The sequence below is a fragment of the Acomys minous genome, assembly GCF_964271855.1.
Source record: "Acomys minous genome assembly, chromosome: 11".
Classification (NCBI taxonomy): Eukaryota; Metazoa; Chordata; class Mammalia; order Rodentia; family Muridae; genus Acomys; species Acomys minous.
The window spans coordinates 74,125,039-74,149,306 of record NC_140492.1 but is presented as its reverse complement, the minus strand read 5'-3'; the positions used below and the strand labels follow the sequence as shown (position 1 = coordinate 74,149,306).

Below are 24,268 nucleotides of genomic sequence, written 5' to 3'. Positions count from 1 at the left end.
AAGCTCCAAGCTGAGGGTTCCCAGGGAGTGCCAGGAGATCCAGGGACAGTAGAGGGAGGGAAATTAACTATAAGTCACACCCTCAAAGAACTCCGCTGCCTAGGGCCAGCTGTCAGATGTCTGATGATAGCCTGAGCAGTCATAAAAAAAGGTCAGGGTGTTTGATTTCACTTATGGACTTTTCCAGTGATAATCCAAGGACATTTTCTGGTCGGTACCTCATCTTCATCCACACCAGTCTCCTGAGTCTTCTGCTATGAGTAGAAATAGGTTTTTCTATTAAAGAAAGAAATAGGTCTTACCTCTCATCTGCCTATTTATGAATTTTCACAGGCAGATCAACAAAAACATTAGCCTCCACTCCCTTTGGTTTCCTGAAAGGTAAAAAGGCTTTTAGGGCCTCATTAACCTGTCAGCCTTGTGCTGGCTGGCATATGGCACTCATCCTATGAGCCTATGAAAACCATTTTTATTCAAGCTACTGTAAGGTGCCAACTCGGCTTTTAAGAACTGTCTGAAAGGGGCTGTCTGTTCTTCCAGAGGACCTGAGTTCAATCCCCAGCAACCACATGAGATCTACAATGAGATCTGGTGCCCTCTTCTGGTGTGCAGGCTCACATTTGGACAGAACATTGTATAAATAATAAATAAATCTTTTTTTTTTTTCTTTTTTTTTTTTTTTTTTTAACTATCTGAAAAAGATGGCTGCGAACCGAGGGTGGAGTGCTAGCCTTCAGGACCTGCATGATATGTTACAGGCTTTATTCCCATTACATTTCTACTTTGCCATTTTGTGCTATTGTTGCCTTTATTGTTCTGACATGGCTTAATCCTTACTCCTGAGTTTGTCTTTTTTTTACAGGACAAGGGCTCAGAGGACTGGACGTGCTCAGATGTCGGTGTTCCTCCCAGTTCTTGACCCCTGGTCCTGTCTCCAGCCCGTCTCAGCTTACCCACTCTGATTCCTTTGAGCCGTTCGGAGGGGCAGTTTCTGGTAGTAGTGGCTTTTATACTTTCACAGAAACCCTTCAGTCCAGTGCCCTGGAGCAGGGTGCACTTTCAGTGCACTTGATTACATACTGTTGTTTAGTCACTAACTGCTTTCTGGTTTGAAAGATGCAGTGGTTCCTCCCTCTCCTGAATTCTTTCTATATGTCACCCTGCTAAGCCATTTGGCCTCACCAGAGCGAGAGTCTGTGCACACTGGCTCCAGTCGTTGGCATCTCGCTTTACAGTAGGAAGGCTATTACATAAAGCGCTTTAAGTCAGCGACAGCTCCAAATGTGCACTTCATCTGTTAACTAGTAACTGTCCACCCAGAGCAGGAGCTTGTGGGCGTCCCTGGGTGGTGTTGCAGGCTGCAGGGGCAGATGCCTCTGTTGCAGGAGTCCATTGGGACAATTTTCTGTGTATCATGTTAGTCTCATACTTAAGGTATGTGCTATTTGCCCAGCTTTTTACAAATTTGATCATTGTTCTAGAAAGGAAGCATTGCACCAGCAATGTTATCCTGCAGCTTTCATATGGTTACTTTTATTGTAATGGGGGTAGCACTTGCCAAGATGCTACATTCTGTCCTTATCCAGAGATTTAAAGGAACAGCTGTGCTTGTTATTTCCTGCAAGATGTACAGGCACTGAGCTGTGGAGGTTTCTGGAGTAGAAAGCAAGCGCTGACCTAGATGCTCAGGGTGGAGCTCCATATATGCCTTGAGCTGTTTAACACAGAAGGCTGTTTTCGTAACCACATTCACTGCCGTGGGATTTAGCTACAAGGAACACTGCGTCTTTAAATGAGAAAGTGTACAGTTCTCCTACAGCATGTCAGCATCTCAAGCTCACTTTTCAGCAGTATAATGACTTACAATAAAGCCTTCATGAGCTCTCATCATGAAGCTCTGTTCTGTTGCCAAGTATTGAGGTGTTTCTGGTACTGCTGAATTCACGTCGCAAGAGGCTAGCAGTAACTGTTTGAGCTCTCCTATTTCCTTATCTCCTTATTTTGTTCCTGCGCTGTGTGCTGTGGAGTTGATGGTGTCACCCCAGTGCAGTGCCTCCTGACTCTCTCACTACTGCTCTTTGATGAGAAATTTGCCTTGTTCAATACTTACTGTGCCCTTGCATGACTGTTAAGGCTTTCTGTGCAGAGACCAATGTCCAAGTGTCACATCCTATGATTGAGAGAAATCTGTTATTACCTCTGAGTTGTATTCCACAAACAGAATGCTACCCAGACGATGATGTAGGAAAGATAATTCTAGTGTTAGCTTTTCATTTCTCAGCTGTCCCTTTTTTTTTTTTCTCTCCTTGTTTTTTGACAGCAATGGAAAATGGGTTCTCTAAAGACTGCCTGCTAGTATGAACAGCAATGTACTTGTAACTCATGGAAATAAATGTACATTTTATCTTTACACCGATAATAAGATTCAGTGTTGATTTCCTCTGGATCAATGTGTCTTAAGTGAACAGTCATAATCAATTTATGGTTTGTGCTTCAGATAAAAATGTTCATGGGCCTCAGTCCACTTTTCCCCACCCTGCCTCCATGCCTGGCCCACAGATGCTTTCACAGAAGATGGCTTAAAAAGGTCTTTTTTAGGCAGGCATGGTGGCTCATGGCTTTAATCCCTGCCCTGGACAGAAAATGATTCTGACATAGTCCTCTCTTAAAAATGGGTCTCAAGCCATACCTTTAATCCAGCACTTGGGAGGCAGAGGCAGGTGGATCGCTGTGAGTTCAAGGTTAGCTAAGGCTACACAGAGACACCCTGTCTCAAAACAAAGAAGCGGGTTTCAAGTAGTCAGATATTGATGACTCCCACAAATATACTAAGTTGGGATCTCTGGTTCCCTCTGGAAAGGGCCTTTTTCCCTCTGTGTCCTAGAGCTGAGGGAAGGGCTGTTTGGCACCCCATGGTGCCTGCTGTCAGGTTCAGAGTGACACCCACACCTCAGCTGACTAAAGGATAGTTGACTTGTCCCAGAAGCCAGCTGTTGATTTTTACCCTAATTACCTGCCTTTTACTGCCGTATATGAAGCCCCGACCATTGAAAGAATGGAGATTTGGCTTTCTTTGTTTTTTCTTTACTTTTTTTTTTTTTAAACACTGACAATTTTTTTTACTTGTTTCTTCATTATATTTTTAAAGGAGGTGTTAATATTATATTACTAGATTAACTTGCAGTGTACTAAATCATAGCCTCATCTTCCAGGGCACTGAGCTGTCTCCTCTTCCCTTCCTGGTACTGGGGAGTGAGACCACTCACTGCACCTGGAATCACTGTACCACGTTAGTATAGCCTCCTTTGTGTCCAGGGCAAGTTAGCACATCAGCAACTAGAGTGGTTGTTCTGGTTCTCACGTCTCTAAGTGTACACATACGGCCGTCTCCACACCATTGACATTGAGTACCTCTGTTATTTAGATAAAGCTGTCAGGTGGGTGGTGGTTTTCTGTGTCTTAAAATATGAGCCAAAAAACAAAACAAAAACTGGTGAAAACATTCTGCTCCTTTAGTTTAGTATGAAAAGGTACCCACCCATCAATCCCAGAGACCCCTTGGTGAGTACTCGGCCCTGATACCAGCATTCAGAGCTGACACTGATGGACACTGAGGCCTCGTGGTTTAAAAAAAAAATGTACAGTGCATCTATACTCACCTCATCCCTGCTTGAGTGCAGGCAGTGAGGGGATGGGGTGACCATTAGTTTTGGGAAGCTGGGAATTAACAGCACCTATCTACAAAAGTAGACCACCCACACATGCCACATAGTGTGAAGACCACTTAGAGGAGACTTCCATCTGCTTATGATAATACTTACATTCATATTAATAATTCTATTTGAATTTTTGGTAACTTACATACATGGTAACAGAATGTTAATACATTCATATGTGCATATGCTTTGGATCCTTCATACTACTTTTATATTTCTAAATCAGTGTTTTGGAGCAATTCCAAGTTTAAGGGAAATATTTTTGTAAATGTAGTGGTTTTGAGCAATCTGCTTACACTTTTTTTTAAAGCATTTGTGCTTTAAAAATGTTGTGCTAGTGTTTGAAATAAGGTACCCTATAGCCCTGACCAGAAACATGTAAGAGTGGAATAATTAATGTGACTTTCCATACTACGTCCAAGCTGACATGGTAGATCAACAGCAGGGGGAATCCAGAGTCCCCAGGATTACACAGCTCACCTAAGGCGTGTTGCCTTTTGTGCCACTTATCCCTGCAGAGCACTCCAGAAAGTTCTGACGTTGTTTTGTATCTGTTCTGTACTGTTGGTACCATTTTGGTATTGTATCCGAAGCTGCATAGATTATTTAGGATAATGGCAAGTTTAAAAACAATCGTTGAAGATTTTATTAAGAATTTAAATGTTTTTTCATTGTATTGTTAAACTTGAACATTTATCTGTGGCTTTTGTGATTTGGTTAGTGTGTATAAAATTGTAAGAGGGGTTTATATTTCACTTTAATTCTTTTGATGTTGTAAACATGCTTTTTAATTCATTATTTGAGTGTTTATGGCATCTGACTTGTAAAAAAAAAGATTACAAAAGAGAAATCCTTAGAATCACTATATTGTGTCACTCTGTATTGCCAGGGTAACAATGCTGTTGATATGGTAAAGTCTACATAGTATGCTTCCTGACCCTGACTTTGGGTGGGTGCTGGATCACAAACTGCTACTCTGGGTGACTGGAGTTTAGTCCCTGTCAGGTCTTGTGGGTGACTGTTCAGATGTTGGCCTCCCCACATGCTCTCCCCGTCGCTGGCCTGCAGTGCCAGGGCAGGTGCCAAATGCAGCCTCTGCACACCAAGTCTCAGGTGTTAATTTCTTGTCAGTATTTGGAGGCAGCACAGTAACTTTTTGTTTTGTTTTTGTTTTTCGAGGCAGGGTTTCTCTGTGTAGTCTTGGGCTGTCCTAGACTCATTTTGTAGACCAGGCTGGCCTTGAACTCACAGCCATCCGCCTGCCTCTGCCTCCCGAGTGCTGGGATTAAAGGTGTGCGCCACCATGCCTGGCTTACAGTAACTTTCTTACAAATCACAGATACTGGAAAATGTTTTTTGATGGGGAAATGGGCTTTATCAGCCCCGCTGCTGCCCCCCTTCTTCTTAGCTGCATCTAGCCTTCTCTGTGCTCAGTCTCTGCAGCAGACTGCCAGCTGTGAAAGGGAGTCAGTATCATTTGCCTTGCATGCTGAAGGAATAAAAATACATTAGACAGGCTCATGTCTGTAATCCCAGCATCTCTGAGTTCGAGGCCAGCCTGGTCTGCAAAGTGAGTCCAGGCCAGCCAAGTCTACATAAAGAAGCCCTATCTTGAAGGGGGGAAAAAAGACTTTTTTTTTTTTTTTCAAATAATCATCATTGTACTGTACAGGAAGTACTGACTAAATACCAAGACCTGCTGTTTATGTCATGTTGTTGCAAGGTATCAGTAATCCCTGCTTCTGTCCATCGGTAAGGACAACCTGCTTTGAAAACTCAGGACGTGGGGCTGATGCCACCTAAACTAAACCACTTCCATGTCACAAGCCCTTCCTTGTTGAGTGCTGAAGCCTGTCATCATAGGTGTTCCACATCACCAGTGACGGGCTCCACCCTTAACAGCAGTGACCCACCATCATCTTGACATCTCCAGGAGTCACAGCAGGTGGAGGCAAATGCAGGTGTCCTCCTTGAAGGTCTAATGCAGGCCGAGCAGGATAGAGCCTGCATTTGTCCATAGGGTAGAGTAGTGAGGCTCACAGAGGACAGGCTTTTGTACGTCCTCAACAGGGAGAAGACAGCAGATGCCAGCTTCCTTGGCTCTGGTACCAAGAATGCCTAAAGACAGAGGTTTTTCAGGTGGGAAGGAGGAATCTGCGCAGTCAGGCCTCCTCATTGTTTCTTTTCTGGTGAGGTGCAGATGAATGTTGATGGTGAGGAAGACCCTCTGTGGGAAGTGGGAGTTAGAGGAACGTTGTCTGGTCGGTGCCGTTCAGTGGGCAACGCAGAGCACTAAGACAGCAATGGAGCAGTGGCTTCGTGAGAAAACCAACCACAGGCCAGGCCCAAAGGGCTGGGTAAAGACCGTGCGCTGTGGACACTTAGTATAGAGAGGGTGAGGTAGGCAGGGGCCAGGTTCCCTTGTGTCTACATTGTTTAAGTATAGAGCATCTCTCCTCAGGAAGCTCTGCTGGTGGAGGAGACCGTTGCTCTGAGTAGTGAAGAAACTCCATTTCCAGTTGCAGCCATCCAGCAGCGGTTAGGCATGGTGGCACACCTGCAGTGCTCTGGAGGCAGAGCCCAGTGGCTCTTTGTGAGAGTAGGCCACCTGAGGCTACTTAGGGAGACCTTGTCTCAGAAAAGCACAAACAACAAAAACCATCTAGTGAAAAGCGCTTGTCTGTGTGCCTGTTGTCGTGGGTTACTAATTTCCACTGAGTTAGGTAAACCCTGAACTCCTGCTGTGGGCCTGCAAAGCCGGCAGCGATGTCTTCAGTAAGTCATTCTGGCTTCATCTCCCCAAAAAGGAACACTAACAAACTTGCCTGGAGTAGATTGAGTAGATTCCTCTGTGGAGATTCTTGAAGTATGCTCTCTAAAGGGAAGACTATGATTGAAAGCAGGCCTGTGAAAAGTGACTGCTGCTTAAAAACCGCTTTCCTGCATTCCAAGAACATGAGCAGGACCCACTGGTGCCCTGCACTCACTTGCAGCTCTGTCTGGCATGGCGGGCACATGAGGAAGACCAGAAAAGCCTTTTAGTGTAGGTCCAGAAGTTCACAAGCCAGTTAGATCTGTGAAAGGTGAGTGGAAGCTGCCTCCTGGAGCCAGAGCGGGGATCTGTCTACCTGGCAATGGAAGGTAGGTATGTAAAGAAGCTGAAAGTCAGTGTGTGCAACCTGGGGTACTAGGATCAGGGCCAAAGCGGTTGAGTCCAGGACAAGATGTGCTACAGGCTGGCAATGCAGGAACACACACTGGCGGTCCACATGGAGCCCAGGCCCATCCTCTTAGTCAGCTTGGAGACTTGGATAGCCATGGCATTGTTCCTTTCAGCCTGCACCACCTGAGGTCCTTTCCCTGAATGTTTGTCTCTTTTCAACAATAAAGTGTTCCCAACCGTGTGTGGGGTTCTTGGCAAGGCCTTCTAGACCACAAAATGTAGTCTTAGGACTACACAGAATGGGAATGGTGGGGCTCACTGAGGTAAGACCAAATCCAAAAATGCATAGTGGGGTGGGTGTGGTGACACAGGCTTTAATTCCCAGCACTCAGGCAGGGGCAGGTGGATTGCTGTGAATTTGAGATTAGCCTGGTCTACAAAGCAAGTATAAGACTACATGGAGAAACCCTGCCCCAAAAAGCAAAGTAAAAATCCACAGCGGGTGTGAACACTGCCAGTGTGTCCAAGCTGACTTGGGCTGGAGGTGTAGCTTAGTGGGATACAAGAGGCCCAGTATCCAAAGGTACTCTGGCTTTTTAAAGTACCAGCAGGTGGGCATGATGATATGCACCCTATAATCCTAGCAGTCGGGAGGCAGAGGCACATGGAGTCTGAGTTCAGTGCCAGTGTGGTCTACAGAGCAAGTTTCAGGACAGCCAGGGCTACACAGAAACACTCCCTCAAAAAAAACTAAGTTACTTTTGGCCAATTGGGATACAAGAGCAAAGTGCACAGTACTATGTTCTTAAGTTTCAGATGCCTTTCTCCCTGGTGCCTTTTAGTGAGCTAGAATCTCATCATTAACTGTCTACCTCCCACTTGATAAAAGTAATTTTTTAAAGATGAAGCCATAGAAGGGCAAATGTTACAGATAAAGTAACAGCTGTCCACTGTGGACAGAGATGGAGGAGGAGCCTGTGAGCTGGAACAGCTCTGGATTAAGCCCAACATAAAACCATTAACTTTCTCAAGACACAAAAGAGTATTTCATAACTCGATTCCATAGTTCCCAAGTGTCAACTTTGTAGATGCCAACATGTCACATTGTCAGAAGGTTAAACATACCTAGTTGAGAGCCTTTTTGGCAAGTCCATCCTCCTGACCTTGGAAGATGAGAAAAGCAGAGCATTTGGGGATATAGGTATAGGGAGGGAGGCGGGCAAGAACTGAAGACCTAAAGGCCATGGGTTTGCCCAGCAGAGAAGCCAGGGTTTGGTTTACTTGTTTGTTTTTTGAAACAAGGTTTCTCTGTGTATGACCCTGCCTGTCCTGGACTCACTTTGTAGACTAGGCTAGCCTCGAACTCACAGAGATCTGCCTACCTCCCCCTCCCCAGTGCTGGGATTAAAGGTGTGCACCACCACTGCTCAGCTTAACCACTTTTTGGGGGGGTTGTTTTGAGAAGGGTCTCTCTGTGTAGCCTTGGCTGTCCTGGATTAGATTTGTAGACCAGGCTGGCCTTGAACTCACAGGAATCTGCCTGCCTCTGCCTCCTGAGCGCTGGGATTAAAGTGCCCATGCTGACCACTTCTAAGAGAACAAAGCTTCATCTGGGCCATCAAGAAGGCTCCAGGGATAAAGGCATTTGTCGCCAGCATTGACTTGATTCTTAGGACTGACTTGCATTCACTCAGACACATGCAGTGATTCTTTTGTTTTGCTTTTAAGTTAAGTTCGTAAATGCCTACATGTCAAAGCAGCTGCCACATCAGAACTTGTTTCAGTTGGGGAGGAAAAGCAGTACCAAAACATTGAAACGAAGGAAGTGGTGCTGTTTGTGGTGCCATCCCATCTCAAGGGAAGGCTAAAGGAAGTAATTCCTGGTAAGGGATTAATGCTAGGGGGCAGACTGGAACATAGAGATTAAAGGGTGTCTAGCAAGGCTGGGGGTGTTGAGCTTACCTGTCAAAGTGAATTACCCTGAGAGGTATATATTTCCTGCAGCCAATAACGCGTGTACCATACAAAGCATTTGAATAAATGTTTGCTTCGGTTTTGAAGAGCAGATGACACCATGAAAGAAGAGAAACAATGCTCCTGGCCTGTCCCCTTTGTTTCCTGGTCGGTGCTGAGGTTTGCAGAGAGGTGCACAGGCTGCATGCCGTTCTGGCCGGTCAGGAACTTGGATGACAGGCTTGAATGATTTGGCTCTACATCGCCCTAGAATGGGTGCACAGATCCATGAAAGCCTGTAAAACGGACACAAAACACCCTCTAGAGACCACTCGGGGTTGCATATGTGCTTTACTTAAGAGTTGGCAGCAGTAATAGGATGTTGTCCACTAGAGATCAGAAAACAAGTGTCTCAGAAGAAAACAGGCATTCCTTGGCCATCAGGAGCTGTTGTTGGGACACCTTGGCATCTAGAGCCAGGCTCCACAGCTACTGATTGCTGGTACACCAAAGTTACTCCACCTAGAACTCAGATGGGCCCATCTAGACCCTGGTCTACTGAGTGGTGACTGGGTAGCTTCCAGCAAGTTGGTCTTAACTTGATGTTGTGCTGTCTCACCATTCCTACCCCCAAAGGCCTGCTGGCAAATCCTTTCCCTCCTCTCCCGTATCCTGCTTGCTCAGATTTTTTTCCCCTCGGTTGTACACATCATGTCAGGTCCCTGGGCCTTGGTGTCAGGAGTGAGCACGGACATCCCCACCTCCATCTCTTGCAACAGCAAGCACACACACGGGTCTGAGCTGGGCCCTTTGCAAGTCTCAGTGGTGAATTCACACTCAAGAAGCTGGAAACTACAACCACTCAAGGCAGGACACAAAAGCAAGTCGTCTCCCAGGGAGGAGACCAAGACCTCCCCAAGCTGCATCCATTGGATCTCTGCTTCTGGGATAGCTAATCAGGATTGCCCTACTGTCTCCGTTGCGCCAGGGCATCTGCAGGATGCAAAATCCCAAGAGATGCTTAGGGCATGTTCATGCTTAGCACATGCTCTGCCACCAGGCTACAGCCCCAGGCTAGCCAAAAGGGCTTAATGCTTTATGACCTTGTCGGTAAGAAAAGTGAATCTGTGACGTCTATAAAGAACTTTAAGGACATGCTAGAGAGCGAGTCAGGAGGCTGAAGTGGGAGAAACACTGGCTCTAGGGCAGTCTCAAAATAAAAGTTCTTTTACCATCTTCCACTAATGCTCTGTTTACATAGACCTCGAGCCAAGCACGGTGGTCTAGGCCTATTAAACACAGCACTCAAGGCTAAGGCACAAGGATCACAAGCCACAGAGAACCTGTCCAGAAAGGAGCAAGAGACCAGGCCCACGCCTTTAACCAGCCCCTGGGAAGTAGAGGCGGGTGGATTCTGTGAAGTCCAGAATAGCGAAAGTGGCACAGGAAAGACGCTGCCTGTTGATGAATGGTTAGATGTTCAGTGGGTAAAGGCACTTGCCACCAGGTGATAGCCTGAGTGAATCCAATGCCTGGAACCCACAAGGAAGGAGAGAACCAACTCCTACAGGTTGTCCTCTGTCCCTCTGCCATGGGGTCTGAGGATGAAACTGGGGTCATCAGGTTTCCATGGCAAAGCACTTTTAACCACTGAGCCATCCTTCTTGGCCTGGTTTTGTTAGTATGGCTTGGCTTGGTTTCTTGATGTTCTGATTTCACACAAGCCACCACAGACAACAATGCAGAGAGCTGATGGAGCTGGAGACAAAATGTTAAGAAAAGTAAGAAATGCAGACACCTGCCTCATTTCCAGCCTAACAGCCAAAGGAGGGTGTTAGTGTGTTTATGTGAGCAAAGCTGCTCTTCACCTTCAGCACTGATGGCCAGGAACACAGTTAAGGTGAGATGTTCAGGGCCCGCACTCGGGAGGCAGAGGTGCTAGGACAGCCAAGGCTACACAGAGGAACCCTGTCTTGGAAAGCCAGAAAAGGAGTGCGGTGTTGGCACTGTCAATAGCACTAGACGTCTGTGCAGCGCATCTGGCTGGCTGGGGTGCCTGGGCCCATTGAGAACTGAGTTTCAGTTCAGTCAAGGATGCCATCTCTAGGATATTCCTTGACAATAATGAAGAGAAAATGGTGGTGGCATGTGTAAAGATGTCAACACTAGCTGGTGGTCTTATAACAGCCAAAAGCTGGGTCGTGTCAGCTTTCCCTCAGGCCGGCAACCTTAGCAAGTCGTGCAGCAGTGTGGAAGCTGGTGAGGACACACTCCTGCCAGAGTCTCCAGGCAGCACAGGGCTGCATGTGGCATGAGCCAGCACACACATCAGCCTGTGTTGTCCCCGCCTTTCCTCAGTTCCACCCTGTCGGCTTTAGTTCACCCTGACCACCACCCAAGGCCTAAGTCCTGAACCAAGCATTTACACTCTTGGTGCCTCACAACAGGAACTGAACCCCAGCGAGTCAAGTTCTGGAGGGACACTCAGGCCATCTCCAACCGGAGCAAGCATTAATTAAAGCTGTGTCTCCCTGCACTATCTGGATCCAGCCGTACTTCTGAGGTCTGAAGTCACATGACCTCTTCTCTCATCCTACCCACCAGGAGATTCTCACAAAAACACTGATTTGTGCATGTCACAGTGCCTGCTACCCTTTTTAGGTTCAGGTACCAAAAATGGCTCTAATTTTAAAAAGCCCGGTGCTCAAATATTGGGCCCACAGACCAGTTCCCACCATGCCACCACACCCAGTCACCACTGCAGGCGATGGGAGGGTAAGTGTTAACTAATTGGAGTAGAGTTTCAGTCTTGAAGGAAGAAAAATGCTTTCTCTGAGCTGTGTCCCAGCTCAGCAAAGGCACACTTGCCTAGCAAGTCCATTCCCAGCACCGAAAAGGAAGATACATTTTTGTCAACCCTGCTCTGCACTTAGTAACGGTCATGCCAGCTGGGTTACAAAGCAAGACCCTGTCTCTAAAACAGTGGAGTGAGAATGGAGTTCAGTAGGTAAAATGCATTCATGAAGCCCTGAGTTAGCACAGAATAAACAACATATAGTGGCATATATCTCAGGAGGATCAGAAGTTCAAGGTCACCCTTGGCTATATACCAAGTTGAGGGATAGATGAGAAAAGGGGGCTAAGATAATAACATTGTGTTATAGATTAGAATTTAAGATTCTTTTTAATATTTTTCTTTTTAAATTTTCACTAGTTATTTTTATGTGTGCGTGTTTGTCTTGCATGTATATTTGTGTGCCACATTTATGCAATGCCCACTGAGGATAGATGGGTGTCCCCTGGGACTGCAGTTAGAGGTTGTTGGGAGCTGCCATGTAGTTGCTGGGTTTCGAACCCTGGTCCTCAGGAAGAGTAGCCTCTGCACTTATTTGCGTAGCTGATCCATCTTTCCACCGTAGCCACCACACCCTTGTATTTTATAGTTTAAAAATTATGCAGAATCTCATTGTTTGTTTGTTTGTTGCCCGCCTCTGCCTCCCAAGTGCTGAGATTATAGGCTTGCACCACTTCCCCTGGCTAGTGTTGGCATTTTTAACAAAATCATCTAGTGATTTGTGTACGTGAGAGAAGTCCTATACCTTGGTTGCATAGTCACTCTAAAGACATAAATTCTCACCATTGGTTAACTTTCTAATTAAAATACATAGTTTATTTTTCCCCTCACAGTGGGCGGCAGGTGCTTAGCTTCCGCGCTCCTCCATTTACAGGAAGAATGGGGAAATCACTGGCAGCTGGCAGCTCCGAGGACAGCGAGTGCCATGGCAACTGCTTCCATCAGTAACAATCTCATCTCTGCTCTTAGGTTTTCCTCTTCTCCGTCCCAACGTTGGAAATGTTTTAATTTGGAAAGAACATAAGATAACGTGTGGCTAGCCTGGCGTGGTGGCACATGCCTTTAATCCTAGCGCTCGGGAGGCAGAGGCAGGTGGATCACTGTGAGTTCTAGGCCAGCCTGGTCTACAGAGCGAGTCCAAGACAGCCAAGGCTACACAGAGAAACCCTGTCTCAAAAAACAAAAACAGGCTGAGTAAGCCAGTAAGCTGCACACTTCTGCCTCTGTGTCAGATCCTTACCTCCAGGTCCTGCCCTGCTTGAGTTCCTGTCCTGACTTCCTTCAACCTTGAGTGGTGATATGGAAATATAAGTCAAATAATATCCCTCACCAAGTTGCTTTTGTTTGTCGCAGCAATAGTAATCCCAACTAGGAAGTATATACCGCCCTCTGGAGAACTTGCCTCACCCCACCAGGCTGCTGCCACCTAATTGGCACTGTAACTGTGTCTTTAAAAAGCCATTCCATCTTCCTGTCAGGCCAGCAGCCTCAGGATGATGGAGCATGGTAGGACCAGTGGATGCCATGATGGTGGGCTCACTGATGCGCTTGTCTGGCTGTGAAGTGAGGTCTTCGGTTAGAAGCCATACTGTGTGGAATACCATGACTGTGGATTAGGCATTCTGTAAGCTCGTGGATGGTAGTTTTAGAAGCATCACGTGCAGAAAAGGCAAATCCATAACCAGGGTAAGTATCTACTCCAGTAAAGACAAAGCTTTGTCCTTTCCATGGAGGAAGTGGGCCAGTGTAGTCAACCTGTCACCAGGTGGCTGGCTGCTCACCCCAGGGAATTTGCCATATCTGGGGCTCAGTGTTGGTTTTTGCTCTTGGCATATCTGGCACTCAGCAGCCACTGTAGCTAGGTCAGCCTTGGTGAGTGGAAGCCCACGTATAACTTATCTCTGCCACTATGTCCACTTTGTTAGTGAGCTCATTGGGCACTGACAGGATGGCTGGGGAAAGGCGCTGACTGTCCACAGAATGGGACATCTTGTCTACTTGATTATTAAATCCTCCTCAGATGAAGTCACCTTTTGATGAACATTTACATGGGAACAAGTGTCTTCACATCCTTTGCCCATTTGCAGAGATCTCTCCACATACTTCTTCCACAGATGGCTTTCTCGCCAACTTTCCAATCCTGCTCCTTCCAAGTCCCCGACTAGCCAGCCAATCCATTGCCTACAGCCCATGGACCAGTGAGCAGTCCCATATCTGGCCATTTCTCCTTCCAAACAAAATGCATGACCATGTTTACTGCCCGAGGTTCTGCACACTGAAGATTTCCCTTTGCCGGTGTCTTTCAGTTTTGTCCCAGATAGAAGCTGTAATGCTGCAGCTGCCTACTTCTGGGTGGGCTCTGCATAATGTGCAGAACCATCAGTAAACCAGGCCCTAGTCTTCTCCTCCTCAGTCTCTTCCTCATGAGGGCACACCTCATGAGGCCACAGGTGCATGCCTGGCAGCAGACAGCAGTGTAACAGGAACAGAAACCATAGGCATTTGGGCAGCTTCTTCATGTGAAAAGGCTTCTGTTCCAGGCCCCACACAAAGCTGGTAGCTTTCTGAGTCACTTCATATATAGGCTGGAGTAACACATCCAAGTGAGGAACGTGCTGTACCCAGAATCCAAATGGGCTCTCTAAACATTGCAGTGCTCCCTGGTGGTGGGAGGGGCCAAGTGCAATAGCTTGTCCTTCCCCTTGGAAGGAATATCTCTGCATGCCCCACACCACCGGACTCCTAAGAATTTCACTGAGGTAGAAGGGTCCTGAATTTGGGTGGATTTATTTCCTATTCTTTGATGCACACATATCAAAGCCAAAGTAGTAACCACCTTCTCACTTGGTCCAGTCAGCACAACGTCATCAATATAGTAAATCAATGTGATATTCCATGGAAGAGACAAAAATGATTGAGATCCCTTCTAAGTTATGATAGAAGGCTGGAGAGTTAATACATCCTTGAAGTAAAACTGTAAATTACACTGGGCGGTGGTGTACACTTTTAATCCCAGCACTCAGGAGGCAGAGACAGGCGGATCACTGTGAGTTCAAGTCCAGCCTGATCTACAAAGTGAGCCCAGGACAGCCAAGGCTACACAGAGAAACCCTGTCTCAAAAAACGAAACCAAACCAACCAAACAAAAAAAGATGGAGCTGTGGCGAGAGCCACGCCCTGCATCTTTCAAGCCTTGACAGTGGCGCTGATTGCTGCAGTTCTCCCAGAGATGCAATACTGTTTTGTTTTGCTTTTTTGCTTTTTTGAGACAGGCTCTCTCTCTGTAGCCCTAGCTGTTCTAGAACTCTACTGGCTTCAAACTCAGCAATCCACCTGCCTCTTCCTCCTGAGTGCTGGAATTAAAGGTGTATGCACCACACTCTGCCTGCAATACTGGTTTTAAGTCACCTTTTTCCTTGTCAGGGGCAATTCTAAAGTCTTCCATTTCTTTCTTTCTATCTCTCTCTCTTTCTTTTTTATTATTATCCCCAGCCATTTCTTTCTTTCTTTCTGGATTTATTTTTATTATTTATACAGTGTTCTGCCCATGTGTGTGCCTACACGCCAGTAGAGGGCACTAGATCTCATTGTAGATGGTTGTGAGCCACGATATGGTTGTCGGGAATTGAACTCAGGACCTTTGGAAGAACAGACAGTGCTCTGAACTTCTGAGCCATCTCTCCAACTCCCAAGTCTTCCATTTCTAACCATAATAGCTTTTCTTCCATCCTAAAGAGCCAGTACTGGAGTTCTGCCAACTTCTAAATATGTCTTTCCCATTTATATATTCTTTTGTTTTGTTTAGTTGTTTTTTGAGACAGGGTTTCTCTGTGTAGCCCTGGCTGTCCTGGACTCACAGAGATCCGCCTGCCTCTGCCTCCCTGAGTGCTGGGATTACAGGTGTGCACCACTGAGCCCAGTTTCCCATTACGTATTCTGAGACTTGGAAAATAATCACAGGATTAAGCTCAGGGATCCACTGGACCTAATGTGAGTTGGAATTCAACTAAAGCTCCATGAATCACCTCTATAAGCACCTACTTTAACCACAGGACCACAGTGCTTCTCAGGGTCTCTTGGAATCAGTGTCAAGTCAGAACCAGTATCCAGTAGATCCTAGAAGATCTGATTGTTTCCTTCCCCCCAGTGTAGGTCCTTCTGTGCAAAGATTGGAGAAAGGCTACCAGTAAAACTCCTAGCTAGCTGGGCTTGGTGGTACACACCAGTAAAATCCCAGCACTTGGGTGGCAAAGGCAAGTGGATCTCTGTGAGTTCGAGGCCAGCCTGAACTACAGAGCAAGTTCCAGGACAGGCAAGGCTACACAGAGAAACCCTGTCCGGAAAAACAAAAAAACAAAAAAAATTTTTTTAATTTAAAAAATAGCAATGTCTAGAGGAGATATCTGTACACTGGGTGCATAGCAACATTGTTCACAGCAGCCCCAGAGAGCACAGACCAGTAAGTGGACTTACTGCCAACAGAATGGTGCACCTCCCTAGAGAGGAGAAATTCTAACACCGGCTTGGATGCGTCTTGGATATTAACACACACACACACACACACACACACACACACACACACACATACACACGAAGTGAAGTAAGTCACAAAAAGGCAGACCCTGATCCCACTTGTGTGAGGCACCTAGGTGCCTGGTGCACACACAGAGCACAGTGAACTCAATTCTGTAAGAGTCAGAACTTTATGTCCAAATCTTGCCAAAAGTAGGGGTTCCCCCCCCCACAGAAATGATATTTTTAGTTTAGCAGAAACAATAGGACTTATATAAGTTAGAAGAATCTTTAAATTTTTGTAAGGAAAAAGGAGAAATGACAGTGGCCTGGGGCTGTAGGTCAGTTGGTATAGTGCTCACATAGCACTGTGAGCTGTGTGGTCAGTCTCCGCAGCAGAGAGAGCAGGTGGGCAGGGTGGCATACACCAGTGAGGCCAGCAGCTCCCTTCAGCACGTCCACTAAAATTGGAAGGACACAGATTTGCGTAGACTCTGGAAGAGTGACGCTTATGTTTGTCTTTTGCCTTTGTTTTTTGTTAAAGCAAGGTCTCCTATAAAGACCAGGCTGGCCTTGAATTTACAGCGGTCCACCTGCCTCTGACCACCCCCACCCCCACCCCCGGAAGACACAAAACTTCTTCAAGTATCAGATGACACATGGACTCTAGCTGCTTAAAATGTTTAGATTTGCGTGTTTATTCTGCAGTGTTTTCAGAGGCCAGGAAGCTGGAAAAGCACTGGCGTGGGAGGAGAGTGGGACTCGTGTGGTGTGAATGTGGGTGCCAGAGATGGAAAGGTAAGCGGACGTGGGTCTGTGTGGGAAAGGGAGGGCTGGAAGAACGCTAAGGAAATAAGAAAATGCTTCGTGCAAATCTATTTTGTAAGCTAATTAAAAAACCTTTTAATGTACTTTTTTTTTTTTTTTTTTTTTTTTTTTTGGTTTTTCGAGACAATGTTTCTCTGTGTAGCCTTGGCTGTCCTGGACTCACTTTGTAGACCAGGCTGGCCTCAAACTCACAGCAATCCGCCTGCCTCTGTCTCCCAGTGCTTGGATTAAAGGCGTGCGCCACCACCGCCGGCTTTAATGTACTTTTTAACGTATGAGTGCTCTGCCTGCATGTACACCTACAGCCAGAAGAGGGCATCAGATCTCATTATAGATGGTAATGAAGGCTGGAGAGATGGATCAGTGGTTAAGCGCACCGCCTGCTCCTCCAAAGGTCCTGAGTTCAAGTCTCAGCAACTACAACCATCTGTAATGTGATCTGATGCCCTCTTCTGGCCTACAGGTGTACATACAAGCAGAACATTGTATACATAATAATAAATAACTCTCTAAAAAGATGGTTGTGAGCCACCATGTAGTTGCTGGGAAACGAACTCAGGAGGTTTGGAAGAACAGCCAGTGCTCTTCACCTCCGAGCCATCTCTCCAGCCCCTTAGTCACATATTCGTTCGTTTGTTTGTTTATTTATTCATGTTCACAACCATGCACAGATGAGTGCTGCTGTCAGCCCTGGTCAGGGAGGGTTCAGTTTGCAGTGGCCAACACTGAGCAGTCATAACTGGTTAGAGCGCTGGAACAAAGACAGTTGAATGCTCAACCCTAAATAGGACATCTGCGTCAGCCCCCCAGGTAAGAAGAGTGGAATGGCCGGAGGGTGGGAAGGAGTCTGTTGAAACAGCTTTCTGAACACGGTCTGGCTTCAGCGCTCAGGAACTCCCTCACCGGAGGAGTGGGAGGAGCTAGCAAGACCCCGCCCTCCCCGGGAGGATCCTGATAGAACAGTTGCTGGGAATACCAAACCTTTTCTGTTTCGAAAAATTGTGTCTGCCTCTGTGTGTGCATGTGCGTGTGCGCCTGCGTGTGTAGGTGCCATAGAGGTCAAGAAGCGGGTTAGATCCCTGGAACGGAAGTTACCAGCAGTTGTGAGGTACCTGATGTGGGTGCTGGGAAATTGAACTTGGGTCCTACAAGAGCAGCAAGGGCTCGCAAACCCCAAAGCCATTGCTCTAACCTTATAAAAATCTTTTTCATCTTGTTTCTGGAACAAGGTCTCACTTTGTAACCCTGGCAGAAACTCACTATGGACTTAAAGTCACAGAGCTCCACCTGCCTCTGCTGGGTTAAAGATGTGCACCACCATGCCTGCAGAATCAGTCTTCAGCGGAGTCACACTGGTAAACTGTCCTTGCTCCAGTAACTAACCTCCCACTCAGGATTAAAAGCAATAGGTCTGTGTCTCTCTCCATGTCTTTGTCACACACACACACACACACACACACACACACACACACACACACACACACACACCCTCGCACAACAAAAATAAGAGGGTTCTGCCAGGCATGGTGGCACTGTGGATCGCTGTGAGTTCGAGGCCAGCCTGGTGTACAAAGTGAGTCCAAGACAGCCAAGGCTACACAGAAAGACCCTGTTTTGAAAAACTTTTTTTAAAAAGGTGGGGGGAGGGTCGGAGGAACCCCTTTGGATGGCCCAAAAATCACCTGTAATTCCAGCTACTGAAGATTTGATGCCCTCTTCTGGTCTCCACAGGAATGTACATATGTGGGACACATTAACACATACACATATGTGTAAATAAAAAACAAACTTTGAGGGGCTGGAGAGATGGCTCAGCGGTTAAGAGCACTGACTGCTCTTCCCGAGGTCCTGAGTTCAAATCCCAGCAACCACATGGTGCCTCACAACCATCCACAATGAGATCTGGTGCCCTCTTCTGGCATGCAGGTGTACATGCAGGCAGAATACTGTATACATAATAAATAAATACTTAAAAATAAATTTAAAAAAATTTTTTTAAAAACTTTGAAAAATATTAAATCCTCTGTCTTGGAAAACCAAACAAACAAATAAAAATAAAAGGGCCAGCCAGATGGCTCAGTGGGTGCCTGTTGTCAAGCCTGGAGACCTGAGTTCAAACCCCAGGCCCCACAGTGGTGGGCGAGACCCAGAGCTGACCTCCGACTTCCACGGCAGCGTGCCGCGTTTGCGCAAGCATGCTCTTACTCACACAGTAAGTTCAGTATCACTCGTGGGCTACATACGTAGTTGAGCCCAGCTTGAATTAGAATTAAAAACCAAAATATACGCTAGTCCATCTTCTAGCTAGGAAGAATATAGAAGCGGAGAGAGTAAATCAATCACTTGGGAGAGTTGCTAAGTAAATGGCCACAAAAGCCACAATCTAATCAATTAGGGTCACTCTCAATATAATAAATCCTAACTAACACACTCTAAAATGTGCCCACCTGCCCGCAGCGCTGTGCTTTTATTTAACAATCGATCTAAAGAGACCAAGAAAACAATAATGCGTATGGAAGAGCGCAAACGTGGACGTGGAGAGTGGGTGCAGGCGGCCTGTCTTTTGCAGGGAGGAGTTCTGATGTGGGGGTTCCACAGCCCAAGTCACGTGGTGACCTGGAGGGTTAAGGGTGGTCGGTATGGAGAGAGCGAAGAAGCTTGCATGGGTTTCCCTGCGTGCCGCCCACCGCGCAAACGCGTGGAAAAGCTCGGACGAGTGGCCTCGCGTCCCAGGACATCCCCGCTGCCCACGGCGGCTCCTCGCTTGGTCCCGCCCAGCGGAGACCCCGGCGATCTCGGGCGCGGCAGGCTGCTCACGCCGAGTCCACGGAGGGCAGCGGAGCGCGAGTGGACGCGTGGGCAGGGCGGGGTGGGGGCGGGGCGCGCGGCGGGGCGGGGCGCGGGCACTGATTGGCCGGCGCCGCGCTCCGAGGCCGTTTATGGCGGCTGGGCCGGGCCCACGCTCCAAAACAAAGGGCAGGCGGCCCGCGGGGCGGCGGCAGGAGGATGCCTCGCGCCGGGCCAGGGCGCCAACGGCCAGATCACGTCCCCGGCCTCACCGGGACCGCCTGAGAGCCGAGCCCGCGCCGACCGAGCTTGGGCCGGATGGGCGCTGCGGACCGGGCCGCGGACCGCCGAGCGGCCGTGAGTACGGGCGGGCCTCGGGCGGGTGCTCCATCCGCGGCTCCCGGAGGGCGGGGAGGCACCTGTTGGGCGCGGGCGGGCGGGGCGGGAGCGCGGAGGACGCGTTGACTTTTTGTTCCGATTTTCCGATGTGTTGATATTTGGTTCATTCCGCTTTGGAAGACAATGCAAGACCTCTTTAACCCTCTTTCTCCTCCGTATTGTTTTTGCCCTACCGTAAAAAAAAAAAAATGAGAAAGGTAATAAATACAGATGATACCTCCAATAAAGGAATATTAATTAAAGGGTAGCATTTTCAAGTTGCCTGTAGAATAAAAACTAAAAGGAATTGTCCTCATTGGTTCCCACTTGTGGCTCTAGGCTTTATTAATGTAAATTGCCAACAGTAAGCAACTAAATAAGATTTTCTCTCCTCAATACCTGCACAAATGTGCTGAGCTCCAGGATAGAAAACCAACAGATTCTGTTTTGGATAGATAATAGATGTTGAAAATAACATTTTTCTGTGTTCGAGGCCAGCATGGTTTACAAAGCAAGTCCAGGACAACCAAGGCTACACACAGAAACCCTGACTCGCCGGGCGGTGGTGGCGCACGCCTTTAATCCCAGCACTGGGGAGGCAGAGGCCAGCAGATTGCTGTGAGTTCGAGGCCAGCCTGGTCTACAAAGTGAGTCCAGGACAGCCAAGGCTACACAGAGAGACCCCGTCTTGAAAAACAAAACGAAAAGAAAAACCAAAAAAAAAAGAAAGAAAATACCATTTTTTATTCCAAAGTCTTTCTAATTCAGTTGCCTTATTTACTTTTAACCTGATGTGTCTTGGTCAAGAATTATACACATTGGCTCCTTGCTCTGCTAAAGATCCAAGGCCAGGCTTACCTCCCCTGGGGAACCTTTCCAGAACCTTTTTCTGAACAAGCCACCCTCACCCACTGCCTGTTACCTTAGCTGTGCTCTAGTAGGCGTGTTAACAAACGCTTTCTGAGTACCTGAAGCGTGCGTGTGTGCGTGTGTGCGTGCGTGCGTGCGTGCGTGCGTGCGATGTATAGTCAGGATGTGGGTACCTGGTGCCCCCAGTCGCCGGAAGAGGGTATCAGATCCCACAGAGCTGAAGTGGTATGGATGACCCCGGGTGGATGCTGGGAATCCTGCCAGGGTCCTCCACAAGAGCAACAAGTGTCCCTCCGGCCATTGTTTGTGGGCTCTTAAAGAGACAGGAGTGTTTGAGGATCACTGCGGCCGGGATCTGCAGGCCTTTGTGTTCCTAGCCAGTGGCCTACGTGGTTAGCATGTCTTTTTAGGGATTAGAGCAAATTCCTGCCTTACTTCAGATACACAGCAGTCCCAGCGCTGGCCAAGGAAACACTAGAAGTAAACCAATCGCCAAGGTAGTGACCAATCTGTAATTTTTTTATTTTTATTATTATTATTATTATTATTTTGCTTCTGGGAGTGCTCTATTTTATAAATAACCTCATTTTAGAATAACTTTAGATTGACATAATGTTGCAGCAGGGCTAGGGGTGTGGCTCAGTGGCAGAACATGTGCTTAGCATGTGTGAGGCCCTCAGTTCACCCCTGCTACACACACAAAAGTTCTTGTCTCCACTCTGGCAGTCCCACCAACCCACGCCCAGTTCACCCCACCTTCCATCACCATGGTACACTTGGTCAAATTACATAACTCAGGAGGGTCTGTTCTTAAATCCCAGATTCTCCATAAAGAAGCAAAGTTGGTAAATGTGCCACTTTGTGTCAGCACCAGTGTTGCTCTGCCGTCTGTTTCAGTCCCACAAGCACCCAAGCAGGGCTGGGTAGTCCTCTTAATGCAGTCTTCTTTTAAAATAAGATTTATTTATTTATGTATATAAACACTCTACTGCATGTACACCCACAGGCCAGAAGAGGGCATCAGATCTCATTACAGATGGTTGCTGGGAATTGAACTCAGGACCTTTGGATGAGCAGCCAGTGCTCTAAACTGCGGAGCCGTCTCTCCAGCCCTTTTTTTATTTGTCTGTCTGTTTTTCAAGACAGGGTTTCTCTGTGTAGCCTCAGCTGTTCTGGCAGAAGGAGATGCATGATGGAAGAGGGGTCTGGAACACGGGGTGTGGAGGTGCCAGACCCCGAGGGTCCTGCGATGGCAGAAGGTGGGAGCCACAGCAGACATGGACACAGGAGTTGGGGGGGGATGATTCTATCCCATGGTTCAAGTGTGGGAGCAATGGCTACGAGGAAAGAAATAGGGGCCACCAAAAGCCAGCTCGAACTCACAGCGATCCGCCTGCCTCTGCTTCCCAAGTGCTGGGATTAAAGGCTTGTGCCACCACGCCCGGCTTAAACTCTTAAAATAATTGTATGTGGTTATTTCAGGTGAGAAACTTCTGGAACCCAGTATATTGGTTTGCTAAGGAGAAGGGAAAAAACAAAACCCACTGTCACTATGGAGATGGGCACCCTTTACACTCAGGGACTCGTGTCCTTTCTGTCGACTGCATCACCACCCAGCAGGCTGGCTGTCGGTGGCTTGCCAGTCACTTCACAGTGTTCCTAATTGCTCGTTAAGTCTTGCCACTGTTTTTCCATTGCGTGGCTTCTAACAGAAAGCCCAGTTCAGTTGACACAGAGCACCGTGCCACGCCTTCAGGGATGGTTGCTGTCAGAGCTGCTGCTGCAGCTACTGCTGCTGCTGGGCTGAGAGGGAGAGCTTGTGAGCTGCCCTGGAAGGGGCCAAAGGGGATTCAGAGGACAGAGCAAGCCCGGCAGGAGCTGCTTTGGGGACTCTGCCATAGGCCAGCCGTTAGATCAGGCCTAATGGAAACTAAAAGAGCAGACAGGCATCTCTGGAAGCAGACTTGTCCATTTAGCCAGAACAACTGACAGGCTGCGCATGTGGCATGGGGGTGCCGGGGCTGCAGGGGTGGAGGCTGCGCGTGTGGCATGGAGGTGCTGGGGCTGTAGGGGTGGAGGCTGCGCGTGTGGCATGGGGGTGCCGGGGCTGCAGGAGTGGAGGCTGCGCGTGTGGCATGGAGGTGCCGGGGCTGCAGGAGTGGAGGCTGCGCGTGTGGCATGGAGGTGCCGGGGCTGCAGGAGTGGAGGCTGCGCATGTGGCATGGGGGTGCCGGGGCTGCAGGAGTGGAGGCTGCGCGTGTGGCATGGGGGTGCCGGGGCTGCAGGAGTGGAGGCTGCGCGTGTGGCATGGAGGTGCCGGGGCTGCAGGAGTGGAGGCTGCGCGTGTGGCATGGGGGTGCCGGGGCTGCAGGGGTGGAGGCTGCGCGTGTGGCATGGGGGTGCCGGGGCTGCAGGAGTGGAGGCTGCGTGTGTGGCATGGAGGTGCCGGGGCTGCAGGAGTGGAGGCTGCGTGTGTGACATGGGGGTGTTGGGGCTGCAGGAGTGGAGGCTGCGTGTGTGGCATGGAGGTGCCGGGGCTGCAGGAGTGGAGGCTGCGTGTGTGGCATGGGGGTGTTGGGGCTGCAGGAGTGGAGGCTGCGTGTGTGGCATGGGGGTGCCGGGGCTGCAGGAGTGGAGGCTGCGTGTGTGGCATGGAGGTGCCGGGGCTGCAGGAGTGGAGGCTGCGTGTGTGGCATGGGGGTGCCGGGGCTGCAGGAGTGGAGGCTGCGTGTGTGGCATGGGGGTGCTGGGGCTGCAGGGGTGGAGGCTGCGTGTGTGGCATGGAGGTGCCGGGGCTGCAGGAGTGGAGGCTGCGTGTGTGGCATGGGGGTGCCGGGGCTGCAGGGGTGGAGGCTGCGCGTGTGGCATGGGGGTGTTGGGGCTGCAGGGGTGGAGGCTGCACGTGTGGCATGGGGGTGTTGGGGCTGCAGGGGTGGAGGCTGCGTGTGTGGCATGGGGGTGCTTGGGGAGCTTGGGAGATGAAGAGTCCATCTGCAGGTGATTCCCCTGCAGACTGGATGTGGTAGACACTAGCAGGTTTGGTGTGTGTTGGGGTCTCCTGGTCGGAAGCTCCCATGGGTGTCACCAGTCAAGTCAGCTTTCCTGTCAGGAGCGACTGAGGCCAGCTGAGGCGTCCAGGTGACAGCCCCTTCAGGTAAGGCCACCTTGAGAACAGGACCACACAGTGAAGCCGCTGTTGCTGTTGTT

At 48.5% G+C, this 24,268-nt stretch overlaps 2 protein-coding genes and 1 long non-coding RNA gene across 7 annotated transcripts in view; 2 read left to right on the top strand and 1 right to left on the bottom strand.

Moving 5' to 3' along the window:
• Positions 1–2,410, top strand: part of MAPK1 (mitogen-activated protein kinase 1) — a 58,755-nt gene extending 56,345 nt beyond the window's left edge. For all 4 annotated transcript variants that reach the window (XM_084801922.1, XM_084801921.1, XM_084801924.1 and 1 more), the window contains one exon: positions 863–2,410. The gene's annotated coding sequence lies outside the window, so the exon portion shown is untranslated. The remainder of the gene's footprint in view (positions 1–862) is intronic.
• LOC311609136 lies at positions 2,184–21,097 on the bottom strand. The gene is made up of 2 exons (XR_014783277.1): positions 20,738–21,097; positions 2,184–2,589 (listed from the first exon to the last, which is right to left on the bottom strand). It is a non-coding gene; the product is annotated as an uncharacterized lncRNA (long non-coding RNA).
• YPEL1 (yippee like 1) overlaps positions 19,971–24,268 on the top strand; it is a 19,934-nt gene continuing 15,636 nt past the window's right edge. Inside the window, exon 1 of one of the 2 annotated variants that reach the window (XM_084801925.1) lies at positions 19,971–20,170. Coding sequence is in view for 1 of the 2 variants with exons in the window: in XM_084801926.1 (XP_084658052.1) it covers positions 20,132–20,170 (39 nt within the window). In the remaining variant the exon portion in view is untranslated. The remainder of the gene's footprint in view (positions 20,171–24,268) is intronic. The other variant, XM_084801926.1, reaches the window with a different exon arrangement.